This window comes from Paramormyrops kingsleyae, chromosome 24, assembly GCF_048594095.1.
Source record: "Paramormyrops kingsleyae isolate MSU_618 chromosome 24, PKINGS_0.4, whole genome shotgun sequence".
NCBI lineage: Eukaryota > Metazoa > Chordata > Actinopteri > Osteoglossiformes > Mormyridae > Paramormyrops > Paramormyrops kingsleyae.
In genome coordinates this window covers 8868033-8888752 of record NC_132820.1, presented here as the reverse complement: position 1 = coordinate 8888752, position 20720 = coordinate 8868033, and the positions used below count along the sequence as shown (strand labels likewise).

The 20720-nt window shown below is 46.9% G+C and overlaps 3 protein-coding genes and 1 non-coding gene across 4 annotated transcripts; 3 read left to right on the top strand and 1 right to left on the bottom strand.

Annotated features, from left to right (window-relative positions):
• The first annotated feature begins 1454 nt into the window (after positions 1-1454).
• frmd8 (FERM domain containing 8) lies at positions 1455-7265 on the top strand. The gene is made up of 11 exons (XM_023795131.2): positions 1455-1500; positions 1927-2008; positions 2521-2688; positions 2770-2871; positions 3378-3436; positions 3643-3809; positions 4072-4293; positions 4418-4541; positions 4673-4822; positions 4949-5174; positions 5418-7265. The coding sequence occupies exons 2-11, from the start codon at positions 1927-1929 to the stop codon at positions 5528-5530; spliced, it is 1413 nt and encodes a 470-aa protein (XP_023650899.2). The 5' UTR covers positions 1455-1500; the 3' UTR covers positions 5531-7265.
• A 506-nt stretch (positions 7266-7771) lies between these two features.
• On the bottom strand, positions 7772-7843 carry trnad-guc (transfer RNA aspartic acid (anticodon GUC)). The gene has a single exon. It is a non-coding gene; the product is annotated as a tRNA-Asp (tRNA).
• Positions 7844-7888: 45 nt separating this feature from the next.
• On the top strand, positions 7889-14585 carry vps51 (VPS51 subunit of GARP complex). The gene is made up of 11 exons (XM_023795087.2): positions 7889-8355; positions 8812-8941; positions 9890-10036; positions 10239-10458; positions 10951-11881; positions 11998-12213; positions 12772-12855; positions 12963-13097; positions 13171-13292; positions 13603-13690; positions 13846-14585. The coding sequence occupies exons 1-11, from the start codon at positions 8170-8172 to the stop codon at positions 14104-14106; spliced, it is 2520 nt and encodes an 839-aa protein (XP_023650855.2). The 5' UTR covers positions 7889-8169; the 3' UTR covers positions 14107-14585.
• A 300-nt stretch (positions 14586-14885) lies between these two features.
• On the top strand, positions 14886-20490 carry tm7sf2 (transmembrane 7 superfamily member 2). The gene is made up of 11 exons (XM_023795135.2): positions 14886-14943; positions 15351-15415; positions 15614-15810; positions 16498-16552; positions 16834-17028; positions 17240-17343; positions 17636-17755; positions 18211-18379; positions 18745-18825; positions 18990-19112; positions 19987-20490. The coding sequence occupies exons 2-11, from the start codon at positions 15355-15357 to the stop codon at positions 20145-20147; spliced, it is 1266 nt and encodes a 421-aa protein (XP_023650903.2). The 5' UTR covers positions 14886-14943; positions 15351-15354; the 3' UTR covers positions 20148-20490.
• The last annotated feature ends 230 nt before the right edge of the window (positions 20491-20720 follow it).

Below are 20720 nucleotides of genomic sequence, written 5' to 3'. Positions count from 1 at the left end.
TGTTAGTTTTACTGTCAAAACTGTTTTAATACAATGTTATATTTTGTGAAATGTAAATTTAGCAAACCAGAGAAATAAAGACTACAAACAGAATCTAAAATCTAAAATTAAGTAAAATTGTAAGTTTCAGGATGGTTTGTGTCATAATTTTTTTTTGAGGAGGGGGGCCACAAAAGGATTCACCCTACACCAGGGGGCCTCCTGCTGAAAAAGTTTGAGAACCACTGCTCTAGAGGGCATGATTGTTATACAACCTGTTTTATAGCAGTATGCATCAGTTCGTTAAATACGTATACGTATTGGATTTTAAAAACAAACAAAAATGTACCAAAATTCATCACGAAATTCATTCATTTGTAGTTTCAGTTGCCAAATACAGAGTTGTAATGTACTCTGATTTAGTCTCTTGCTATTTAAAAACTTAAGGAAAATGTTCAGTCATTCTATATAGCTATTGAGCGATTGTTCCTTTTATTTTTAATTTATAATATAGGCCTACAGGAAAACCAGCTGTTAATAAATGGAAAGCATCTGAACTTTACAGAATGCTCCTTAGGTCTTCACGACAGGGAACCAACTATTTAGGAGGATCTTTTTATTAGCTAGCGAAGAATTAAGGGCCATTCTGTTTGTGAGTGTCACGCCATGCAGATGCGGGGGTTGACATGAAAGAATGTAGTAGTTCGGCTTTAAGTGACAATGGCAGAAGGCTGTTTGATATAAATCTGAGAAGTCCCGATCATCCGCAGCAAAAGGGGAGGATAGACGGAGGTATCCGCTACGCAGGGCCGGTACAGGTGTTCCGGGAAATTCAGTTTCCCTATGTTTCCCCTGTCGCGCGCTGATTTGTACACGGTTTCGCTGTTGTTTTCATGTCTTTTTACGAAGCTCTTGAGGTAAACAAGCCACATATTTTAAAACATCACGTTTTTTGTTTTTACTGATAATAAATGAAAGTATTTAATTCGCTGGATAGAGATATTTCTTGATGAAAACGGTATAGTATTGCTTATAAGACTATATTATGCGTGACGATCTACTGTATTCGCATGTAATAATGTACCTGAGTGATTTTCAGACATCCCACATACATATTTGCCTAAATATTAGGAGAAACATTATTTCCTGACATCCAGGATATTTGGTTCCCCCCTGTTAAAACAGGTATACAGCAACTCTGGGCCTCGGTACTAATAACAATACAGTATTCACATGTAATAATGTACTTGAGTGATTTTCAGACATTTCACATACCTCTTTGCTTTAATATTAGGGGAAACATTATTTCCCGATAGACAGGGGAAACATAGGGAAACCGAATTGCCCGGAACACCTGAGCCGTAGCAGGGTGACTGTATCCGGGTTAGGGATCGGCGCCTCTCCAGCCTGCGTTATTAATATCCGCCGAGCCGTTGTTATTGAACGCCAACCCGCCGTCTGTCTTCCTGCTGCTTTCATGTCGAAGTTGACGGCCGATTTCGCACTTTGAGAACGGGCCAGGTACATTTATATTTCACAAATATACATTTTAAACTCCGCGTTTTAACGTGCGTGGAATGGCGTCGCCTTTACGCCGCGTTTGGTCGAGGAGCTGCCGCTAGCTAGGCAGCTAAGCTAACTACACCCACTATTTACAGTCAGTCTTTGGGCGGCGAAACTTTAAAATGATTAATCGACAGCGCAATAGAGATCCCCCTGGTTCTGGTTATTGATTGTTGTTATTAGCCAAGTGATGGTATTATTTTAACACGAAGCTGTGAATTAGGATGAGTGTGTTGGGAAAAGCACAGGCTGCATCTTCAGTTAATCTAGTTATCTAGTGTAAGTCGTTTGTTTGGTGTAATTAAGTGCCAATGCAATAGTGAGGGTGGGGGGATTGTGGTAGCTGGCTGCTTGTGATAAACAGCGGTGCCTGTGTGCCGGTAGATGGAGGGAGGGGAGTGCGGCAGCTTGCCCGAGCAGCCGGGACACTCGCAGAGGGGCAGCGTGTCTTCATCTGGCCTCCGCGGTAAGGAGCTTCTGCCTCTGCGGTCTCCTAATCCATTGTTTCACAAACCAGTCCTTGGGGCATACTGGCCAGATCCACATTTTTGTGTTATTCCAATTCCCAGCACACCTGTATGGTGTTTAGAGCTCCTTATTGCTTGGGTCAGGTGTTCTGGGAACTGGGATGAAACTAAAATGTGGATCTGTCCAGTATGCCCCAAGGACTGGTATGGGAAACACTGGGTCCTAATCCCTTCTGCTGTACACTGGTCCTTTTGTTGTTTCTGTCCACTTAAAAAAACAAAAGGGCTAACAATAATATCAGTCTGAGTTAATGTCTTTGTACACCTGTTGTCAGTCAATGTATTTTATTGTTGGCAAGAAAAAAGGATGCAAAAATGACTAATAAAAACAATAACCATAGCTTAATATTTCAAAGTACAAATTTAACTGCATCTTTCAATGTGTAAAGAAGATGGTAAAATTAGGTGTGTGCTTGTATGGGTCATCTCTTGCCTGCTTTCCTCGCTCTAGCCCAGGACGTGCTGATATACCTGGTCGGGGACAGCGCAGTGCACCTGTGCTTCGAGGGGGTCAGCTACGTCACCGTGCAGGAGCTGGGCCGCAGCGTGCGGGAGACGCTGCACATCCCGGACTCCGCGCAGGACGCCTTCGCCTTCTGGCTCTGCTCCCCCCTGCTAGGTATCCTCCATTGCCCTGCTTTCCCACTTGCGCCCCCTATTGGATGGATGCATTTAATGCCCGCCTCGCTTCTGCCCACAGAACTGCAGCTGAAACCCAAACACCAGCCATACAAGCTGTGCCGCCAGTGGCAGGATCTGCTGTACCGCTTCACCGAGGCCTCGGAGGAGGACATCTCACAGGGTTGGCACCCCCGTCTTTATTTTTACACCCCTCTGCTTTGGTGTTTTAGTCCAGTACCGGGCTTCAGGTCCTCCAATGTGTGGAATTCTGTGTGCTGTCAATCACAATGTGCCCCTTTTTTTATTGGTTATTTTTTCGGGTTAAACCAAGCTGTTAATGACAGGGGGTAGGGTTTTCATTTCTCAGCTTAATCTTATGCTTGCTGTTCCTTTGTGTCCCTGACTACCGTGTTATTCACGGCCATATCTGTAAAAGCATGATAATAGGAACAACCTAAGAGTTACTTTCTTGGTTAATCAGCTGATTCTCTTATCCAGAATGACTTTTTAAAAATGTTTGTTTTATACGGTTGATATTTACTTGGAAGGCACTGCAGTGCTGTATCAGCACTTTGGGACTTACGGAGACTTGCAGATTCCTGTTTTAACCTCTCTGACTTGCTGACTTGCTACTTTGTCTTTCTGTCTGTATCTTGCGTTCATTTCCCCTCTCTTGTTACCACCCAGATGAGCCGTTTCTGCAGTACAGAAGAAACGTGTTTTTCCCCCGAGCCAAAGAGCTCCAGGTACTTCGAGTTCCCCTCTAGACGCTTTATAGCTGTTACTGTTGCTTATTTTAGGTGATTCTGCATAGTAATGCGAAACGGCAGGCTTATAACCGATCATAAAGTCATCTGCATGGGCAGACATTTGTGTTTTTAATCGGTAGTTCTGTCTCCCCATTTTTTCAGCTAAATTTTGGCTCTTTTTCCTCCTCTTTCCGGCCACACAGATAGAAGAGGAGGCCGTACTGAGGCTCCTGTATGAGGAGGCGAAGGACAATGTCCTGGGGGGCCGGTACCCCTGCGACCCCGAGCACTGGTTGAGGCTGGGGGCCCTCTCCTGTGCCCTGGAGCTGGAGCCGGGCCTGGACGCCGCCAAAGCCTCGGCTGCCGTACGGTATGCCAAGCCCTCCTCATGCTAGCTTGTGGGAGATTTACTTGTAGTTTTACTTGTAGAAAAATGGGATGTGCTGACATCTGATTGGTTGGTCCCACCTCTTCTACAATCTGATTGGTTATCTCTCTGAGCCAATCATTTTTCAGTTTGTCCTCAGGGCATTTTTGTGTAAATAAAACTCCATAAGCGTCAAGCTTACGGGATGACTTTGGTTCTCGGAAACATTCAGAACCGCCTCTCTTCCTCCCTGACATGCTCACAGGGAGAAGAAGCTCTCGTCCTTTCTGCCAGCCCACGTGGCAGGAGGCAGCGGGGGGCTTCTGTCGACTCTGAGGGGCAGAGGGGGCCGCCATTCGGGCCTGGAGCTGCAGCTGCTGGAGGAGTACGCCGCCGTTAGCCACGGTGCCGAGGACGGCAGCCCGCAGGAGCCTACTCATTACCTGCGGAAGTACCTCAGCACCTGTCACGCTTTGCCTTACTATGGGTAAGCAGGGGCGGGTGTTTGAAGCGGGTATTTACGCACCTGCCATTTTAGTTTAGCTACCCCTTGTTACCTAGTGAGAGTTGCCAGGCATGACCAACGTTTCCTGCTCGCGGGCCGATCACAGGTGTGCTTTCTTCGCGGGAGAAATCGACAAGCCGGCCCAGGGCATCCTGCATCGGGGGGGTCGCAAGGCCGTCAGCGTGGGCATCAGCCTGGAGGGGGTGTACATCATGGATGTGAAAGAGAAGGTGAGCACCGGGCAGTCGGGGGGTGGTTTGATGGCAGTGACCCCTCTGGTGCTCTGCCAGGGCTGCACATCGCGGGTGGGACAGCGCCACTGTATAATAGGGCTGTGCTCTGCTGCTCTTTGTACCCCCAGCACATTCTCCTGGGCCTGCGCTTCAGCGAGCTGTCCTGGGACCACAGTTACCCCGAAGGGGAGGGCGACTCGCACATACTGTGGCTCGAGTTTGACGGGGAAGAGGCAGGAACCCCTGTCAACAGGCTGCTGAAGATCTACTCTAAGCAGGTAATGCACTCTGGGAAGGGCTTCCACCAGGTGGCACTGTGTGCAGAATGTCTGCAGAAGTTCCCAGGTCAAGAGGTGCGGCCGTAACGATCATCCTGAAGGTGATTGGCTGCTTCTATGTTGTAGGCGGAGCTAATGAGCGGCCTGATCGAGTTCTGCGTGGAGCTGCGGGCCATCGCGGAGGGGATAGCGACAGGCTCAGATGGCGACCTCGGGCCCCCCCAGGCACAGGCGGGCGCGGCAGGGGCTACTGGCAGGCCGAGGGGGGGCCAGCGCGGGAAGCTGCGCAGGCAGAGCAGCGTGGTGTGCAACCGTGTACACACCCTCAGCACCATCAGCTACGTGGATGATGGTGAGGTCCATTTCCTCACAGGAACTTCCCCAGGAATTAAGGGAAACCTGTTATGGACAGTGTGCGCTACACAAAATGGCACTTAGCTTGTATTTCAGATATAGGAGTGAGGTGACCAGATAACATCACAGATACTCTGGCACTGGACGCCCAATGATTGGGATGAGTGGAAGTGCGGTGGTCATGTGACCTCTGACATGTCATGTGACCCCTGTGCTATGTCTGTTACCCACCCCCCTCCAGGCAAGGAGATTAAGCGCCTGAAGCCAAAGAGAGCAGCGTCCTTCTTCAACCGTCAGGCAGCCGCTCCCGCCTACTCTGCCGTCCAGGTGACGGAGAGCCTGGAGCAGGGGTGAGCCCTGAGCTACCGCCCCCTGCTGCCCAGAGACCAAAACTGAACCTTCACACTGAAAGAAAAAAAAAAGAACTGGAGCACGTGACAAGTGATTGAGGAGGACCAAACTAAGGACCAAGTTGGGCGACAATAACAAGCTGCAAGCATATACGTTAAATCTCTGTAGTTTGTATTAAATTTAACTTATTTCATTCACAGAGTATCGTAATAAGGTAGATGTTTGAACTCTGTTAACGAAACAGAAGGCAGTTGAGTATTGATTTTTAGTCACGTGATCAGTTTAATTTCTATTGATTTTTCACCCAGATCGGTGATCAGCATACTGTGAAGGAAAAAAAAATCTTGATAATCAGAAGTACCCTTATATTCTGATATTTATGGGCTGCGTTTCTCTCAGAAGGCGGCAGTACTTCGATCTATCTAACTCTGTGCCAGCAGCCCTGTGCTCCATCTCTGTTGTTCTGCTCTGTACAAACTAAAATCTCCTTTTCCCTCTTTCTGAGGAAGCTTTTGCTTTGTTAGGACAGATTTTGTATATTGAAACTGTCCACTCGGAGTGCTGGGAGACATTTCAGCACGAGCTACGCGGCGTCCTGCACATGGTACGACCAGATAGCGCCTGTCTGCCATTTGCGTAGAGCTTAGGTTTTGTGTGGAAAGGTCAAATAAAAGGTTCACGGCAGATAAAACAGGAAAAGAAAGATAACATCGTCAGTCAGACACGGGTTCAGAGTAACACGGACTTTGATCCCTGTGTTTCCGTATAACGCACCATTAGCTGTAGGGAACCTTAGCAAATTCAGTGTATGCTTCAGAAAGCTAAATCACGTTACGAAACATAGACATGTACATGTCCAAAAACATTCCTTCAGACAGAAGAAATAACGTTTACTAATAGGATGTTTCAGTAACACAATCCAGTACTTATGCAATATCATGTATGCAATACGAACACCAAATGACTCCACACACGATCTATGTATGACGTAGCCTCCGAGCTGCTGTACGTAAGCGTTTCTCTGATTGCCTGCGTGTTCTCTATTGTTATGCCCCCTGTAGAATTATAAGCAAGACAGACTGAGAGGACACTTTAATATTGCACTTATTTATATATGTCTGCTGTAATTGTCAGATAATGGAAGTTACCAAATCACCATTAATATTGTTTTTGTTATTGTCACGGTCAGCCTAAACAGCGATGGCGCGAGATCACCTCTGTGCGCTCATACTTTTGTGATCTAACTGGCCTTCGCCGTCATTTTGGAAACGAGACAAACGTAAAGTGCCTTTTTATATTTGCAATCGCGTGGTAACTACCGGGCATCAAGTCCTCGTGTTTGTCCGTTTGCGTTGAAAAATGTGAGTGCTGTATCCCGTCTGATGGAGATGGTCTGTTACGTTAAGATTGGCAGTGATTGCTAGTAATACCCTCGATCCAGTGACACTGCACAGTGACGCCCTCATGTGGTACCCACGATAACTGCAGTGATTGTCATTATCAGAGGGACTCGACTCTATGATCTACTTCATTTTTTCGTACTGTTTTTTTAACACAGACTACCAAACTTTACTAACTACGATTATCCAAAAGCATTAGTAAACACTTCTACTGTATACTCTCACTTTATACATTTTTTTGACTAAAGTAAATAGTGTCCATTAATAGATTTTTATATTATTTGTGGTAAATGTGCTCATGATGTATTCACGATAAATAAAATATATGCATAAATACATGCGGTGTGTGACATTTCTTGTCTCTATGTGTCCCAGCGCATTGTTTTTGTTCAGATTTAGGAAAAGTGTGCATTGTGTGTCCTATGACAGGTCTTCCAGATGAACTCTAGCAAATAGTATTGGAGAACTTATAACCAGAGGCAAGCTTGGACCAGGGACACGTGCTGCTACATTTTTTTTTTAGATTAAAAAGCTTTCTTTTTCACCTGGATAATGCAGTTTGGATTGAAGTTGCTTCCTCTGACTGTGTGTTAGGGTCCTGATATGAGCAGGCAACTAATTTGTCTTCATCCCTGGGGACAAAAACAGCAGGAATCCTGGTTGCAATCCTTATGGTCACCATTTTGTAAGGGTACAGTTAACGTCATATTTAGCAGACACGTTTTTCTCAACTGAATATATGATGTTATGCTACAAACTCTGTGGTTTAAAGTTTAAACCACCAACCTTCCAATTACACGGACGGAGTTCTAACCCACAGATCCACAAAAAAAAGTGTAACACTCTCCCCGTCGGGGAATCGAACCCCGGTCTCCCGCGTGACAGGCGGGGATACTCACCACTATACTAACGAGGAGATGCGTGACTGTTTTTCTCACATGTTCAAAGCGGATGTGATGTTACATATCCATTTAAATTTTGTTCATTTTTGTATATAATCAATGCTTTTTTTCTTACAGTCTTCCCCTTTACTCTATATTTATACTCGGCTGGGTGTCACTTTGTTGGACAATGTTTTTAAGTGCAGATATATTACATACAATACGGGACCTGCATTTCCGTTTCGCTGGATAGCGTTATTGTTCCACGTAAGGAAGTGATCGTATCCACTCCAGGTACTGCCTTCTGTCCTGTCCGTCGGCGCCGTCCTTTCATCGGTGTTTTTGGGAGAACCGGGCCGAAATGGACGCCACCGCCGGTGCCACGACCCCGCCGGAGTCGGAGCCGGCTCGGAAACGCAGGGTGCACGGCATGCTGAAGCTGTATTATGGGCTCAATGAAGAGGGCAAGAGCTCGGATAAGCCCGAGTCGCTGGACCCGTGCGACATCAACGGGCCGCATTTCGACCCGGAGGTCTTTCTCAACAAGGTGAACACAGCACCGGCTGTTCGTTTATACGTAGCCGACGATTAACTGATCATGCTTCATCCCTAGTATAGAAGAAGATATTCTATGATCGCAGTGAGAGTGACTGGCGCCGTGTTATCCAGCTAGCTCGCGTTTAGCTGTGCTTTTATTAGCGATTTCATAATGAATAAACATATATTACAGTATTATTAATAAGAATTATAAGAGCTAAAGATTCCTCATCAGTTGATTGATGAGAAATGTGTGTATCAGAAATGTATTAAGTCACAAAATAAGACCATTATTATTACGTGGCAATCCAATTTCGTTGTACCTGGTACAATGACAATAAAGGCTGAATAGCCTTTATTCTATTCTATTCTATTCTACGTCACAATACATTGCATGTCACAGTTCTGGTTTATACATATGTGTAAAATTTATTTTGTGTGTCGGGTTGCGTCTGCTGGCTTTCAGCTGAGGAAGGAATGTTCCTTGGCGGAGCTGATGGACCAGGAGAGCTGCATGGTGAAGCAGATCCGCGCCTTAGACAGCGACATGCAGACGCTGGTCTACGAGAACTACAACAAATTCATCTCCGCTACAGGTCAGCGGTTCTGGGCTTAAGGGCGATGATGGGAATGAATGAAGGGGGAAGAAAATGTAGAGGGTACTTGCATTAGACGCTGATAATGTTAGGATCTTGCAGGTTGAATACAGTGCTGGAAAAATTGAGACCTCTTCATATTTTTTAATGTGCATTTTTGAACCTGGTTTAATCATGGTTTTGCCTGCAGAAAGCTGTTTGGCAGGCTGTTTCCGGGCTCAAAATTTCTAAAACCGCAGTACACAAGAACAAGGTGAAACAGGAGAAACTGGGAACCACCAGAAACCTGCTAGGTAAATGGCAGAAACAACTTTCTAATGCCAGCGATGACTGTTCACTTATATGACGGTTTCTCATGAATCGTAGGATGACATCAATTGACCTTCAGATGGAATTGGAAACATTAAGTGCAGGTGTGAAGTGCACTGCTAGGATAGTTTGTATCAGGCTTCTAGAAGCAGGACTGAGGTCCCATAAAGCAAGGAAGAAGCCCTTCATTAATGAGAAGCAGGGAAGAAACAGGCTGGAGTTTGCAAAAAATAAATATATTTTTCACAGACGCACATCCATAAACTGAGAAATTGGGCTGTGGTCTCTTAATTTTTTCCAGAGCTGTATATATGTTACGTAAGCCGCATTTGCTGCTGGTTTTGGACTGTGGTATCACGTTTATTCCTTTGTGTAAATTCTAAACCTTATTTAAGGAGGATTTGGCAGCCCTACTTTTTGTCTTGCCCCCCGAAAACTTATGTTAAATCCATTTAACAATTTTATCCAGTATTTCTTGGGGACTGAGCCCCCTCTGAGGGTGAAATCCTAGCATCGTCCATGGAATGCCCGTCTTTTCCTCTTGGGATATAAACCCTTGTCTCCTTAATGCACACATGCTGTGTGCCCAGGCGTGAATAATAACGAGAGAACCATTTTCACCTCCTCTTACGGCTACAGACACGATCAGGAAGATGAAGAATGACTTCAAGAAGATGGAAGATGAGATGGACTGCCTGTCCGCCAACATGGCAGCCATCACCGAGTTCAGCGCGCGGATCAGCGGCACTCTGCAGGACCAGCATGCGCAGATCACCAAGCTGTCTGGTACTGCACTAGCGTCCAGCACTAGTTTCACCCGTTCTCTGAAAGGGTTCAGTTAGCACGTTCTGCTAATGCTAATTAGCCAGTGGCTAATGCTAACCATTTTGGAATAGTATGCTTTACACTCACTAGCTTAGCTCCTTAACCGCTTCGCCACCTGTCTGGCATGTAGAGAAGTTAAGACCCCGTCTCCCCCCTGCCATAGGCGTCCACACACTCCTACGCAAGCTGCAGTTTCTGTTCGAGCTCCCGGCCCGGCTCAACAAATGCCTGGAGCTGCAGGCGTACGCGCAGGCCGTGAGCTCGTACCGTCGCGCCCGCTCCGTACTGAAGCAGTACAGCCACATGCCCTCCTTCCGTGGCATCCAGGACGACTGCCACGCCATCATGGACCAGCTGGCCCAGCAACTGAGGCAGAAGTTCAGGTCGGGATGGGATTTTAATCCGCCAGATTTTGTGAGATGTTTGGCATAAGAGACCTGTTGCTAAGCTAAACACTGGGAAAATGGAAAAACCTATTTCCTTTAACTTTAGAAGATTACAGATTATTCATCCACAACTGCTTGTCCTGTACAACGTTGTGGTAGAAGGCAGGAGGTAATTCCAGGAAGCACAAAGTGCAAGGCAAGGGAACAACCTTATATGAGATGGATTTGCACATCAGTCTCTCTTTATGGACAGTTTAGAGTCCAGTTACAGTCTTTGGACTGTAAAAGAAAACCATTCAACTCAGACCATGCAAACTCCACACACACGGATTGGGGATGGAATTTGAATCCCTATCCCTGCAGATATCAGACGGATGTGCGACCCACTGAGCCACCATGTGCCCATGATCGGTTTGCTGTCTTGCAGAATAGCATGCAAACTGCAAGGCTATGTTTATTAAACGTGGCATGTTTGTGGGGATTTTCCAGGGATGGCGGTTCGAGCGCCAAAGACCTGTCGGAGTGCGTGGAGCTGCTGCTGCAGTTGGACGAGCCAGCGGAGGAGCTCTGTGACAAGTTTCTCAGCCACGCCCAGACCAGACTGGAAGCCAACCTCCGTAGCCTGGAGGCGGAGCTCCGAGAGCCTACTCCCGGGCCAATCGCTGCGTCCGATCTCCCTGCTAGTTCCACGAGCAAGCCGTCTGCGTCCCCTCTTGCCGGCACACCGACTGATTTGAGCTCCCCAACGAAGAATTCTTTCCCATCTCCCACCGCCAGGACAGACATTTTAGAATTTATTGACAGAGGCTGCAACGAGTTCGTCAGCAGCCTCTGTCTGGTCATTGCCTCCTACCAGGAGCTGTTCATTAACCGTCCACAAGAGGGCGACCTGGCATCAAAGAACATCCCCCAGATGGCTAGTGGCAAACTCCACAGCTTCGTCGACGCCTTGGCTGCTCGGTACTTCAACTTGGTGGAGCGCAGGATACAGGAGGAGAAGGGAGTGGGTGATAACTCGTTGCTGGTCCGGGCTCTGGATCGCTTTCATCGGCGCCTCCAGGCCGTGTCCAAACTGCTCCCTGGGTCTGCGGTACCGAGCCTGGGCACGGAGATTGTGGTGCGGGCCGCCAGGGAGCGGATCAAGCAGTACCTAGCTGCCCTGCAGAGCTTCTACCTGGACAGCCTGACCGATGTCAGGCAGGCTTTGGCTACTCCACGCATCTCTGTGGGGGGGGCGGTAGTGCCCCCGGGTGGAGGAATTCTGGGGGGGACGGCGCCTGGTAAGGACGCTTCTCCGAGTCTCCCAGAGCTCCTAGCCTCTCTGTCTGCATCAATTTTGAACCAGATTAAGTCAGTGCTGGCATCTGTTCACCTCTTCACGGCCAAAGACATCACCTTCTCTAACAAGCCGTACTTCAAGGTGAGTCCTCACTTTTGCTTTCGTTCGTAAGAATTTGTCAGTTTCTGTATCTGTCTCCACTTGCTGGGCAACGTTTCTGACTCCCAGCTCTTTCTCTGGCGCCCCCTGGCCCCCAGGGGGAGTTCTGCAGCCAGGGCGTGCGCGAAGGTCTGGTGGTGAGCTTCATCAAGTTCGTGTGCCAGTCGTCGCGCCAGTTCTGCGAGAGCGCCGGCGACCGGGGCGGCTCCACTCCTCCCGCCCTGCTGCTACTGCTGTCGCGACTCTGCCTGGACTACGAGACCTCCACCATTTCCTACATCCTCACCCTCACGGACGAGCAGTTCCTGGCACAGGTAACCGAGCCGGACAGTGACCTGTAACACTTGATGCTCTTGGTGGATTTACTGATGCAGCCATTGGATAGAGATTCAGCCTGACTGGTCGCCTGCCTGTTGATGCCTGGATGATGCCATCAGTGGCCGTCAGATTTATCCAAACCGTAGCTGGTTAAAGTCAAAGTATCTTCAGCTATATGATCCATGAGATGAAATTACAGTCTCACTCGTCATAGTGCAAGAAACTGATGCAGAATTTTAATATGAAAGACATTTAAACACTAACCATCTGATAGTTTAACCACAGCATATTCAGATATGGATGTTAGAAATAGACTGAAATCTTAAATACTCAAATTCTGGGCTGCTCTTATCTATTTTATTGAAGTAATTGTTCAGACAGTAAATGTTAGCTAGTGCTAATTATAATCTCCAGTGTAGACTGGGCCTGGAAACCACTTGTCCAGCTGATGTGGCGAAACAGTCCTGCAGAATAATTTTTTTCTCCGTTTTAGTTGACCAGGAGCTTCTCAGATGTAAATTCTGCTTTTCTCTCTTCCTTGTGCCCCCCCCCAGCACCATGCCCCGGTGACGCCCGTCACGGCGCTGTGTTCGGAGGCCCGCGAGGCTGCACAGAAGCTGCTCAACCACTATGTTAAGGTGCGTTGGCGCCCCCACATGGCGGATCAGTCCAGATGCGTCATATTAAAACACGACACCAGTGATCGCCGTCCAGTCAGTGACCTCCAGCGCCATGTGCCTCGCAGGTCCAGGGCCTCATCATCTCCCAGATGCTGCGGAAGAGCGTGGAGACGCGGGACTGGGTCAACACCATCGAGCCGCGCAACGTGCGCGCCGTCATGAAGAGGGTCGTGGAAGATACCACTTCTATAGACGTGCAGGTGAGCACCACCCTGAGGGCCATGCACTAAACCCTGCTGGAGCCCAGATCCTGACCGAAGTCTTCCTCGCCAGGTGGGCTTGCTGTATGAAGAGGGCGTGAGGAAAGCCCACAGCAGCGACTCTAGCAAGAGGACCTTCTCCGTCTACAGCAGCTCCAGGCAGCAGGTCCGCTACGCCCCCAGTTATACTCCCAGGTAAGGCGTCCCTAAAGGTGGTAGATACCAAAATGCAAAGAAATGGGGGGTGTTTATGATGTAAGACCTGCCAGTGAATTATCAATGTTATTGAAGACTAGCTGTAATGATTTATTGTTTGAGTAATGGATTTAATCTCACCATTAAGTGCTGGCATTAAAAGCCAGTTCAACCGGTGGCCGTTGAAGATGGGAATTGGCCACATTTCATGGAGCATGTCACGACTGTAGGACATTTGTCACCGATCCATTAACGTTTGTATAGCGTCAATATTTACGTGGGGCTCGTTGGTTTCCGTGGTTTCCTACAGCGCTCCTATGGACACCAACCTGCTGAGTAACATTCACAAGCTCTTCTCGGAGAGGATCGACATCTTCAGCCCTGTGGAGTTCAACAAGGTCAGGTCACCTGCCAGCTAAATTCGGTCACGCTCATTCAACAGGAAGTGCAATGTTTTTTCAGTTGTTTTGATATGTTTTGATATCACCTACTAAGTGTCCTACTTAGGGCGCTTCTGTCGAAGCATTGAAATGTTGACCTCCTCCTGCTTCAGGTGTCGGTGCTGACAGGCATCATAAAGATCAGCCTCAAGACGTTCCTGGAGTGTGTGCGTCTGCGCACCTTCGGCCGTTACGGCCTGCAGCAGATCCAGGTGGACTGCCACTACCTGCAGATGTATCTGTGGCGGTTTGTGTCCGACGAGAACCTGGTACATTTCCTGCTGGACGAGATCGTGGGCAGTGCAGCCCATCGGTGCCTGGACCCCGCACCCATGGAGCAGAGCGTCATCGAGGTCATCTGCGAGAGGGGGTAGCCCTGCGGTGGACTGGGAGGGGTTAACAGTCTTAAAGATTTATCACTAATTGTGCCTAGATGGCTTAGGGGATGTTTGGGGAACCTTAAATTGTGTCTGCAGTGTTATAAGGACAAAAAAAAACAAGGCAAAATACTTGATCAAAAGCTGAATGTGTGGAATAATTGCTGGCGAATGAGGTCACTACTGGATTTTTTTGGGAGAGTTTGAAGGCAGCTCATTTACGGCAGGGGCAAAAAGAGCCGTCAGTTAAAACTTCGCTGGTGTGAAGTGTAAGGCTATAATATTCTTGGGAAACATCCCAAAAACGAAAGCATCATGCAGCCTGTCAGTAAACATTAATTCGTTTTTCCTTTGCACATTACTCTTCTAAATGCTTATATAATATATATATATATATATATATTAGTAATCGATCCAATGATGACGTGATTGTGTTGCAGTTGTATTTAAAAAAAAAATAAAAGTCTTAAATACTTGATGCTTTGTGCTTCATTGTTTTGCTGCGGTGTAAGTTGTTACGTGGTGCGGGATAAGAGACAAACCAAGCCACAGTAAGGCGACGCGAGAAAGTGACAGAGCGGAGATGCCCTGCATTACACTGCGAAACGCCCCTTCGCTTCGGAGCCGCAGTGCCGTCAATCGATCGAGCAGACTGAATTTTGATTGGTCGGCGCTTCCCCTTCCCATCGTCATCTCATGACCGAGCTCAGACGCTATTGGCTCAGCTCCGTCTTATGCATGATAGGCAGTCGTAAGGGCGGTACTGCGCATGCTTCACTGTCAGCTGTATTATGTTGCTTGGACTTTTAATACCTGTCATATAGTAGAAATAAGGTGAGTAGCACGTCGTTTGAACTACTTATCCAGGTTACACCGCGTTTAACCTACATATTTCATTGAAACTATTTTAATATAAACATTTCGACGTGCTAATTAACTGTAATTCCGTTTTGAATTACTGTGGTTTTCTTACTAAAAGACCCATCGCTATTGTTCTATTTCAGTCTTAGGTGTCTGACACATTTATTGACATGTTTTCGCTTAAAATTAAGCATGTGCTGTTTTAACGGGTATATTTAAATGTTTTACTCATTTATTTAAAAGAGTGCTCTGAAGTGTGGGGGATTTGTTTTGGTTGACAACCAGATTCACAAAATAATGAAATGTACTTAAAATATTAAGTTCATTATTGCGCCCCTTGGTTTCTTATTCGAAATGAGATTTTTTTTCTTTTTAATAAGTGAAATGAAGCCGGACAAACGCAGATGCGCATCCTCGAAGGACAGGGAATTCGGTGGGACCTTAGGTAAGGGTTTGGAAAAGCGCATGTTTGTGTGGAAAAGCGCATGTTTGTGTAATGCGCGCTGTAGTGGCTCTGACCTATGAAACATTGCATCTGTGTATATTTATTTGTGTTTTTAGAAAACCCTTTTGTTCCCTTATCTCTGCGCGTTTGCCCCTAACTCTGTAGCTGGCTTGTTCCCTTCTTGTGCCCCGTCCCCAGGCGCCACCTGTATCCCCGTCTTCCTGCCGCTGACCGTGCTTTACCTGCTGTCCGTCAGCCGCACCCCCGGTGCTGCCCTGCTCCAGTGGCCCCCTCCCCTGCCTCCCGCCTCCCAGCTGTGGGACCCTGTGGCTGCTGCTCTAGTCCTGGGGTGGTTGACCCTGCAGATCGTCCTTTATCTGCTCCCCGTGGGAAAGGTGAGAGGGCCCACTCAAACTACCAGCTATATGCAGCAGCTGTAATTATTATTAGCTTAGTTTAGCGGCAGCAACGAATACTTAAACTTTTTTTTTTCTTAAGCGTAATAATAGTTCGTCCTATTTGCCCTGAAAGCCTTGGACAGATTATCCAATTGCACTCTTCTTAATTGCACGTAACTTTCCAGTGATGGTACATTTGTGTCTGTCATGGGAGCTTAATCCTGGTCTTGAAAAGCTTCAGAGTGTAGTGGTTTTTGAGCTGTGCTTGAAATTCTAAACCTTAGTATTGTTTTCAGCACAAAAACACATGATTGTTCAGTATTTAAAAAGTCGTATATTATATCCATGCACTTCTGTTCACCCAGACTGTCATTTCAAAGGACAACATTCCAAAGGACTAAGGTCCCAGCCTGGGTATAGCGTGTGGCTCTGCGAGTTAAGACACTTTCCCCATGATCAGAAGGTTGCTAGTTCAAGTCCCAGGGCTAGTTGTTTGAGACAAGGCCCTTACGTCTTGGTTACAGGGGTGCTGCATGCTGACTGACCCTGTCCTTTGACAACCCCAAGTTTGCTCTCACCTGAATGTGTGTCTCCCAGAGAGCAGGGAGTAGGTGAAAACACAACATTCCCATGGAGATGAATGAAGTATTACTCTACTATTCTATATTCTGTCTGTCTGGTCAGGTTGCTGAAGGAATGGTGCTCAGAGATGGGACCAAACTCAGATATCCTATCAATGGTATGCAGGGGTTGGACAGCTGAATGTACTGGGGGGGGGCATGCTACAGGGCAGAATAAATGGGTGTGAAAATTAAACCAGTTTAATTGTGGGGACAAAAAATGCACCGGCAGTAAAATGTGTTGTTTTAGCCCGGAGAAATGGAAAATTTAAAAATGTACCTGTATCTAACCTTTATTGTTTAGGGTATTCTTCACTTTTAAATATCAGTCACTGATAAAACTTTCGGCGAATCCTTTTAAAAAAGATTTCTTACCTCTCTGTCTTTCTCCACCTATCAGGTTTTCACGCACTGTGCATCAGCGCCGCCCTGCTGGCCTTGTCTGTGTGGTTAGGCATGCCTTTGGGGTATCTGTTTGAGCTGTTGATGCCTCTAGCAACATGTGCAATGGGCCTGTCATTCCTGCTCTCCCTGTATCTCTACATACGTTCATTCTGGGCGCCCAAACATGCCCTGGCTGTAGGGGGCAATACAGGTATGGGGGCAAATTACAGCAGTGGTTGCCTTGGTAACTCAGTTCTTCATTATGAATGGAATTTAACAATATGTTACCTAATTACGCACAAAATACTAGGAATTGGACATAGCCATTAAAATGGATGGGTTTTCTGTCACTCTAAATGAGTTTTGTAACGTTATTAGATTGTGAAGTGTACAATGTTTTTGTGTCTTGTCGTCTTCCTTAGGTAACCCTCTCTACGACTTTTTTATGGGACGTGAGCTGAACCCACGAATCGGAAGCTTTGACCTCAAGTATTTCTGTGAGCTTCGGCCTGGTCTCATTGGGTGGGTGAGTATATTTATTGCAGAATATTTAGTGAAATTATTTTTCCTTCAGTAAAAAGTTTAGTACCGCTAATCTAGCTGTATCGGATACATTAGAGCAGTGTTTTCCAATCCGGTCCTCAGGGACCCACAGTCGGTCCGTGTTTTTGCTCCCTCAAGGGAGCAAAAACATGTACTGTCTGTGGGTCCCCTAGGACTGGATTGGGAAGCACTGCATTAGAGTGTAGGAGTGTTTTTCTTCATCTATAGGGAAATAATGATTAATCTTAAAGGTGCTAATTAGTCCCTTTAATTAGGTTGTCATAAACCTGGGTATGCTAATGAAGGAGGTGGAGCTACGAGACTCCCCTTCCCTTGCCATGCTATTGGTCAATGGCTTCCAGTTGCTTTACGTGGCCGACGCCCTGTGGAATGAGGTGAGTAACTGGGCGGGAGCCAGGAACAGAGAGTCTGATGAATGTGACGAGTGAGAAACTACAAGGTTAAATATAGGAGAGGGAAAGGAAATGGTGAAATTAAGCAGGGCAGCAGGACACTAATATTTAGGCTTGTTTTGTTGTCTCCTGTCCCTTTTGTTCGTGGGAGGGGCTCCTTTGAGGTAGCTGCTTAACCTGAATTCCTCTAGTCATGTCCAGCTGTATGAGTGGATAAAATTATAGTTCTTTGTGGATGAAAGTGGTAGCCAAGCAGGTATATATGAAAGTAAAAATTTCACAAGAACCAGCAGTGTTTGTGGACCTTTGATTTCAGTCAATGTGCCCTCATGGATCATTGTCAAGGATAGTCTGCCACCTAGTGGTCACATATGATATTCCATATGTCTATTTTTGATCTTTGAAATGCGCCCAAATGCCCTCGCCGGGTTTTCCAGGAGGCCCTGCTGACCACCATGGACATCGTGCACGACGGCTTTGGCTTCATGCTGGCCTTCGGGGACCTGACCTGGGTTCCGTTTACCTACAGCCTGCAGGCTAACTTCCTGGTGGTGCACCCTCAGCCGCTGGGCCCCGTCGGCGCCGCCGCCATCGTCTTGCTGAACGGTACCGTGGTATTTACAGGCACTGTTCAGTAAACACACTACAAAGCTTTGAACTCTCAGATCTGTCTCCTCAAGCTGTCCAGTCAAATCATTCACCACTATGGTACCTTTCCATAATGGCCTCATAAGCAGAACTGGGTAATTCAAGTCCAGAGAGTAAAACTCCGGACCGGAATTTTGTTTCAACCCACCAGTTGAATACTCTGTGACTCTTTATACTCAATTGGTTGGTTGAAACAAAATCCTGGTCTGGACTTTTACTCTCTGGACCTGAATTACCCAACTCTGCTCATAAGCGACACTGTAGTCTTCACCCTTATTGGTGCATTGCGTCATGCCTAATCTGACTTTCCCTACCTCTTCTAGGCATGGGGTATTTTATCTTTCGCCAGTCCAACTCACAGAAGAACCAGTTTCGACGGGACCCCACTCATCCCAGCGTAGCAGGTCAGCGTTGGAGTCCAGCTACAGTTTATCTGTCCTCATAAGCATATTCTGAGAGGCACCAAAATATACTGGCTTAACTGGTCTGTATCCTAACTGGTCTGTATCGTAACTGGTCTGTATCTTAACAACCGTTTACCTTCTTCATTCGCTCTTCGTTCGTATAGGTTTGGAGACAATTCCCACGGCAACAGGGAAGCGCCTTCTAGTGTCTGGTTGGTGGGGGCTTGTCCGACACCCCAATTACCTGGGAGACCTGCTCATGGCCACAGCCTGGTCCCTCCCCTGTGGTGAGTTAGGGGAACAGCAGCCCCACCCAAAACACCCTTTCATGTTCTAAGTAGCTATGGACGGAAGAGTCAGGGGACCATGTGACTAATGTCGTATTGCTGTATCCAGATGATGGCATAGAAGTATAACCTGTCGTATGGGGTGGCCAGAATAGACCCAATGACTTTTTACTGGGGTGGCAAGTAGGGTGACCACCTAATCCATGTCAGGAGGGACACTAAGAGCTACCACAGGGTTTATAAACTACCATTTCAACCTTTTCAATTAAAAAGACCCGGATTTCAGAGTTCCTGCCGTGTGCTGATTGGTCAGTCTCCTATAATCAGGCATGTGTCACTAATGTTAATGTGGAACAGCTGGATGAGTGTTTAAATCAAGGATACAAACGAGTAAAAGTACAAGACGGACCAAACAATTTAGCCAAGCATGGGAGCCTTTCAGGTTTAAGGTAGTTTGTAAAACCTGAAGTAGCTCAGTGTCCCTCCTATCATGGATTAAGTAGTCACCGGTAATATTTCGCCACTGGGTGGGGTTTCCCTTGGTACAATTTGTATATTTTGCTGATTGATTCATTAATCATTATTCATTAATCATCTCACAATCGAGTTGGGGACACACCACAATCAACTGGTCAATGGGCTGAGTAGCTCTGGTTGTTTAGCAGTGTGTCTCAAACCAGTCCCCGGGGGCCCCCAGACGGCCCATGCTTTTGCTCTCTCCCAGTTTCCTGGGAGTTCGGATGGAGCAGAAACATGGCCCATCTGGGGGATCCCTGAGGACTGGATTGAGACACACTGGTTTAGTGGAATTAAGAGTAAGAAGCCTGATCTGGTCCCACCAGAAATAAAAGCAGCTTCTACTCATTTCATGCAGGCGCCTCACACACTCTCCCTTACTTCTACGTTCTGTACTTCACCGTCCTCCTGATCCACCGGGAGGCTCGGGACGAGAGGCAATGCAGGAGCAAGTACGGCCTGGCCTGGGACACCTACTGCCGCAGAGTGCCCTACAGGATCATCCCTTACATCTACTGACCCCCCCCCCCCCCAGGGCATCGTGAGCCACCAGGACCCGGGGGGTAGCACCAATCATCAATCACGAGTAAACCATCCCGGAAGGTCGGGTGGAGAATGAGGTCATGCGGCAGTCAAAGCTGCTTCTACTCTAAAGGGAAACCATGCAGACATAGACGAACAAGCTGGCTGTCAAAGGTGGAGAGTTCAGGTCCAGAAAGTAAAAATCCAGACCACCTGATGCTGCCTCTTTACCAGTCGTCTGCACTAAACGGGTTTTTAAGCATGAAGTAAACGGAAATTAAGGGTAATTTATGAGTTCTGCAGAGATGATATTTTAATATATTTCATTTTAAAAATACAATGAGACCATGTTTTTTTTTTTGACACATGAGAGAAAGTATTAACATGCCTTGATACTTCCAGTGAATGTTCAGCTTCCCATACAAGGCTGACCAGTTCTTTGGACATTTAAGTGTTTGGTAAAAAGTTTTTCGTTTGTGCCATATTAGTAAACAGATGTACATCTTCAATTCGCCCTTCCTAAACTGAGATTACACACAGAAGTCATGCAAACGTTGTGCTTCGTATGGA

Bases quoted from the DNA above. Each gene is read 5' to 3' on its own strand.
- vps51 (XM_023795087.2), top strand. From the start codon at position 8,170: ATGGACGCCACCGCCGGTGCCACGACCCCGCCGGAGTCGGAGCCGGCT. The intron at 10,459-10,950 runs GTCGGGATGGGA...GGGATTTTCCAG, and splicing joins CAACTGAGGCAGAAGTTCAG to GGATGGCGGTTCGAGCGCCA. The intron at 12,856-12,962 runs GTGCGTTGGCGC...TGTGCCTCGCAG, and splicing joins TGCTCAACCACTATGTTAAG to GTCCAGGGCCTCATCATCTC.
- frmd8 (XM_023795131.2), top strand. From the start codon at position 1,927: ATGGAGGGAGGGGAGTGCGGCAGCTTGCCCGAGCAGCCGGGACACTCG. The intron at 2,872-3,377 runs GTTGGCACCCCC...GTTACCACCCAG, and splicing joins GGAGGAGGACATCTCACAGG to ATGAGCCGTTTCTGCAGTAC. The intron at 3,437-3,642 runs GTACTTCGAGTT...CCGGCCACACAG, and splicing joins CCCGAGCCAAAGAGCTCCAG to ATAGAAGAGGAGGCCGTACT.
- tm7sf2 (XM_023795135.2), top strand. From the start codon at position 15,355: ATGAAGCCGGACAAACGCAGATGCGCATCCTCGAAGGACAGGGAATTC. The intron at 16,553-16,833 runs GTATGCAGGGGT...TCCACCTATCAG, and splicing joins ACTCAGATATCCTATCAATG to GTTTTCACGCACTGTGCATC. The intron at 18,826-18,989 runs GTCAGCGTTGGA...TCGTTCGTATAG, and splicing joins CACTCATCCCAGCGTAGCAG to GTTTGGAGACAATTCCCACG.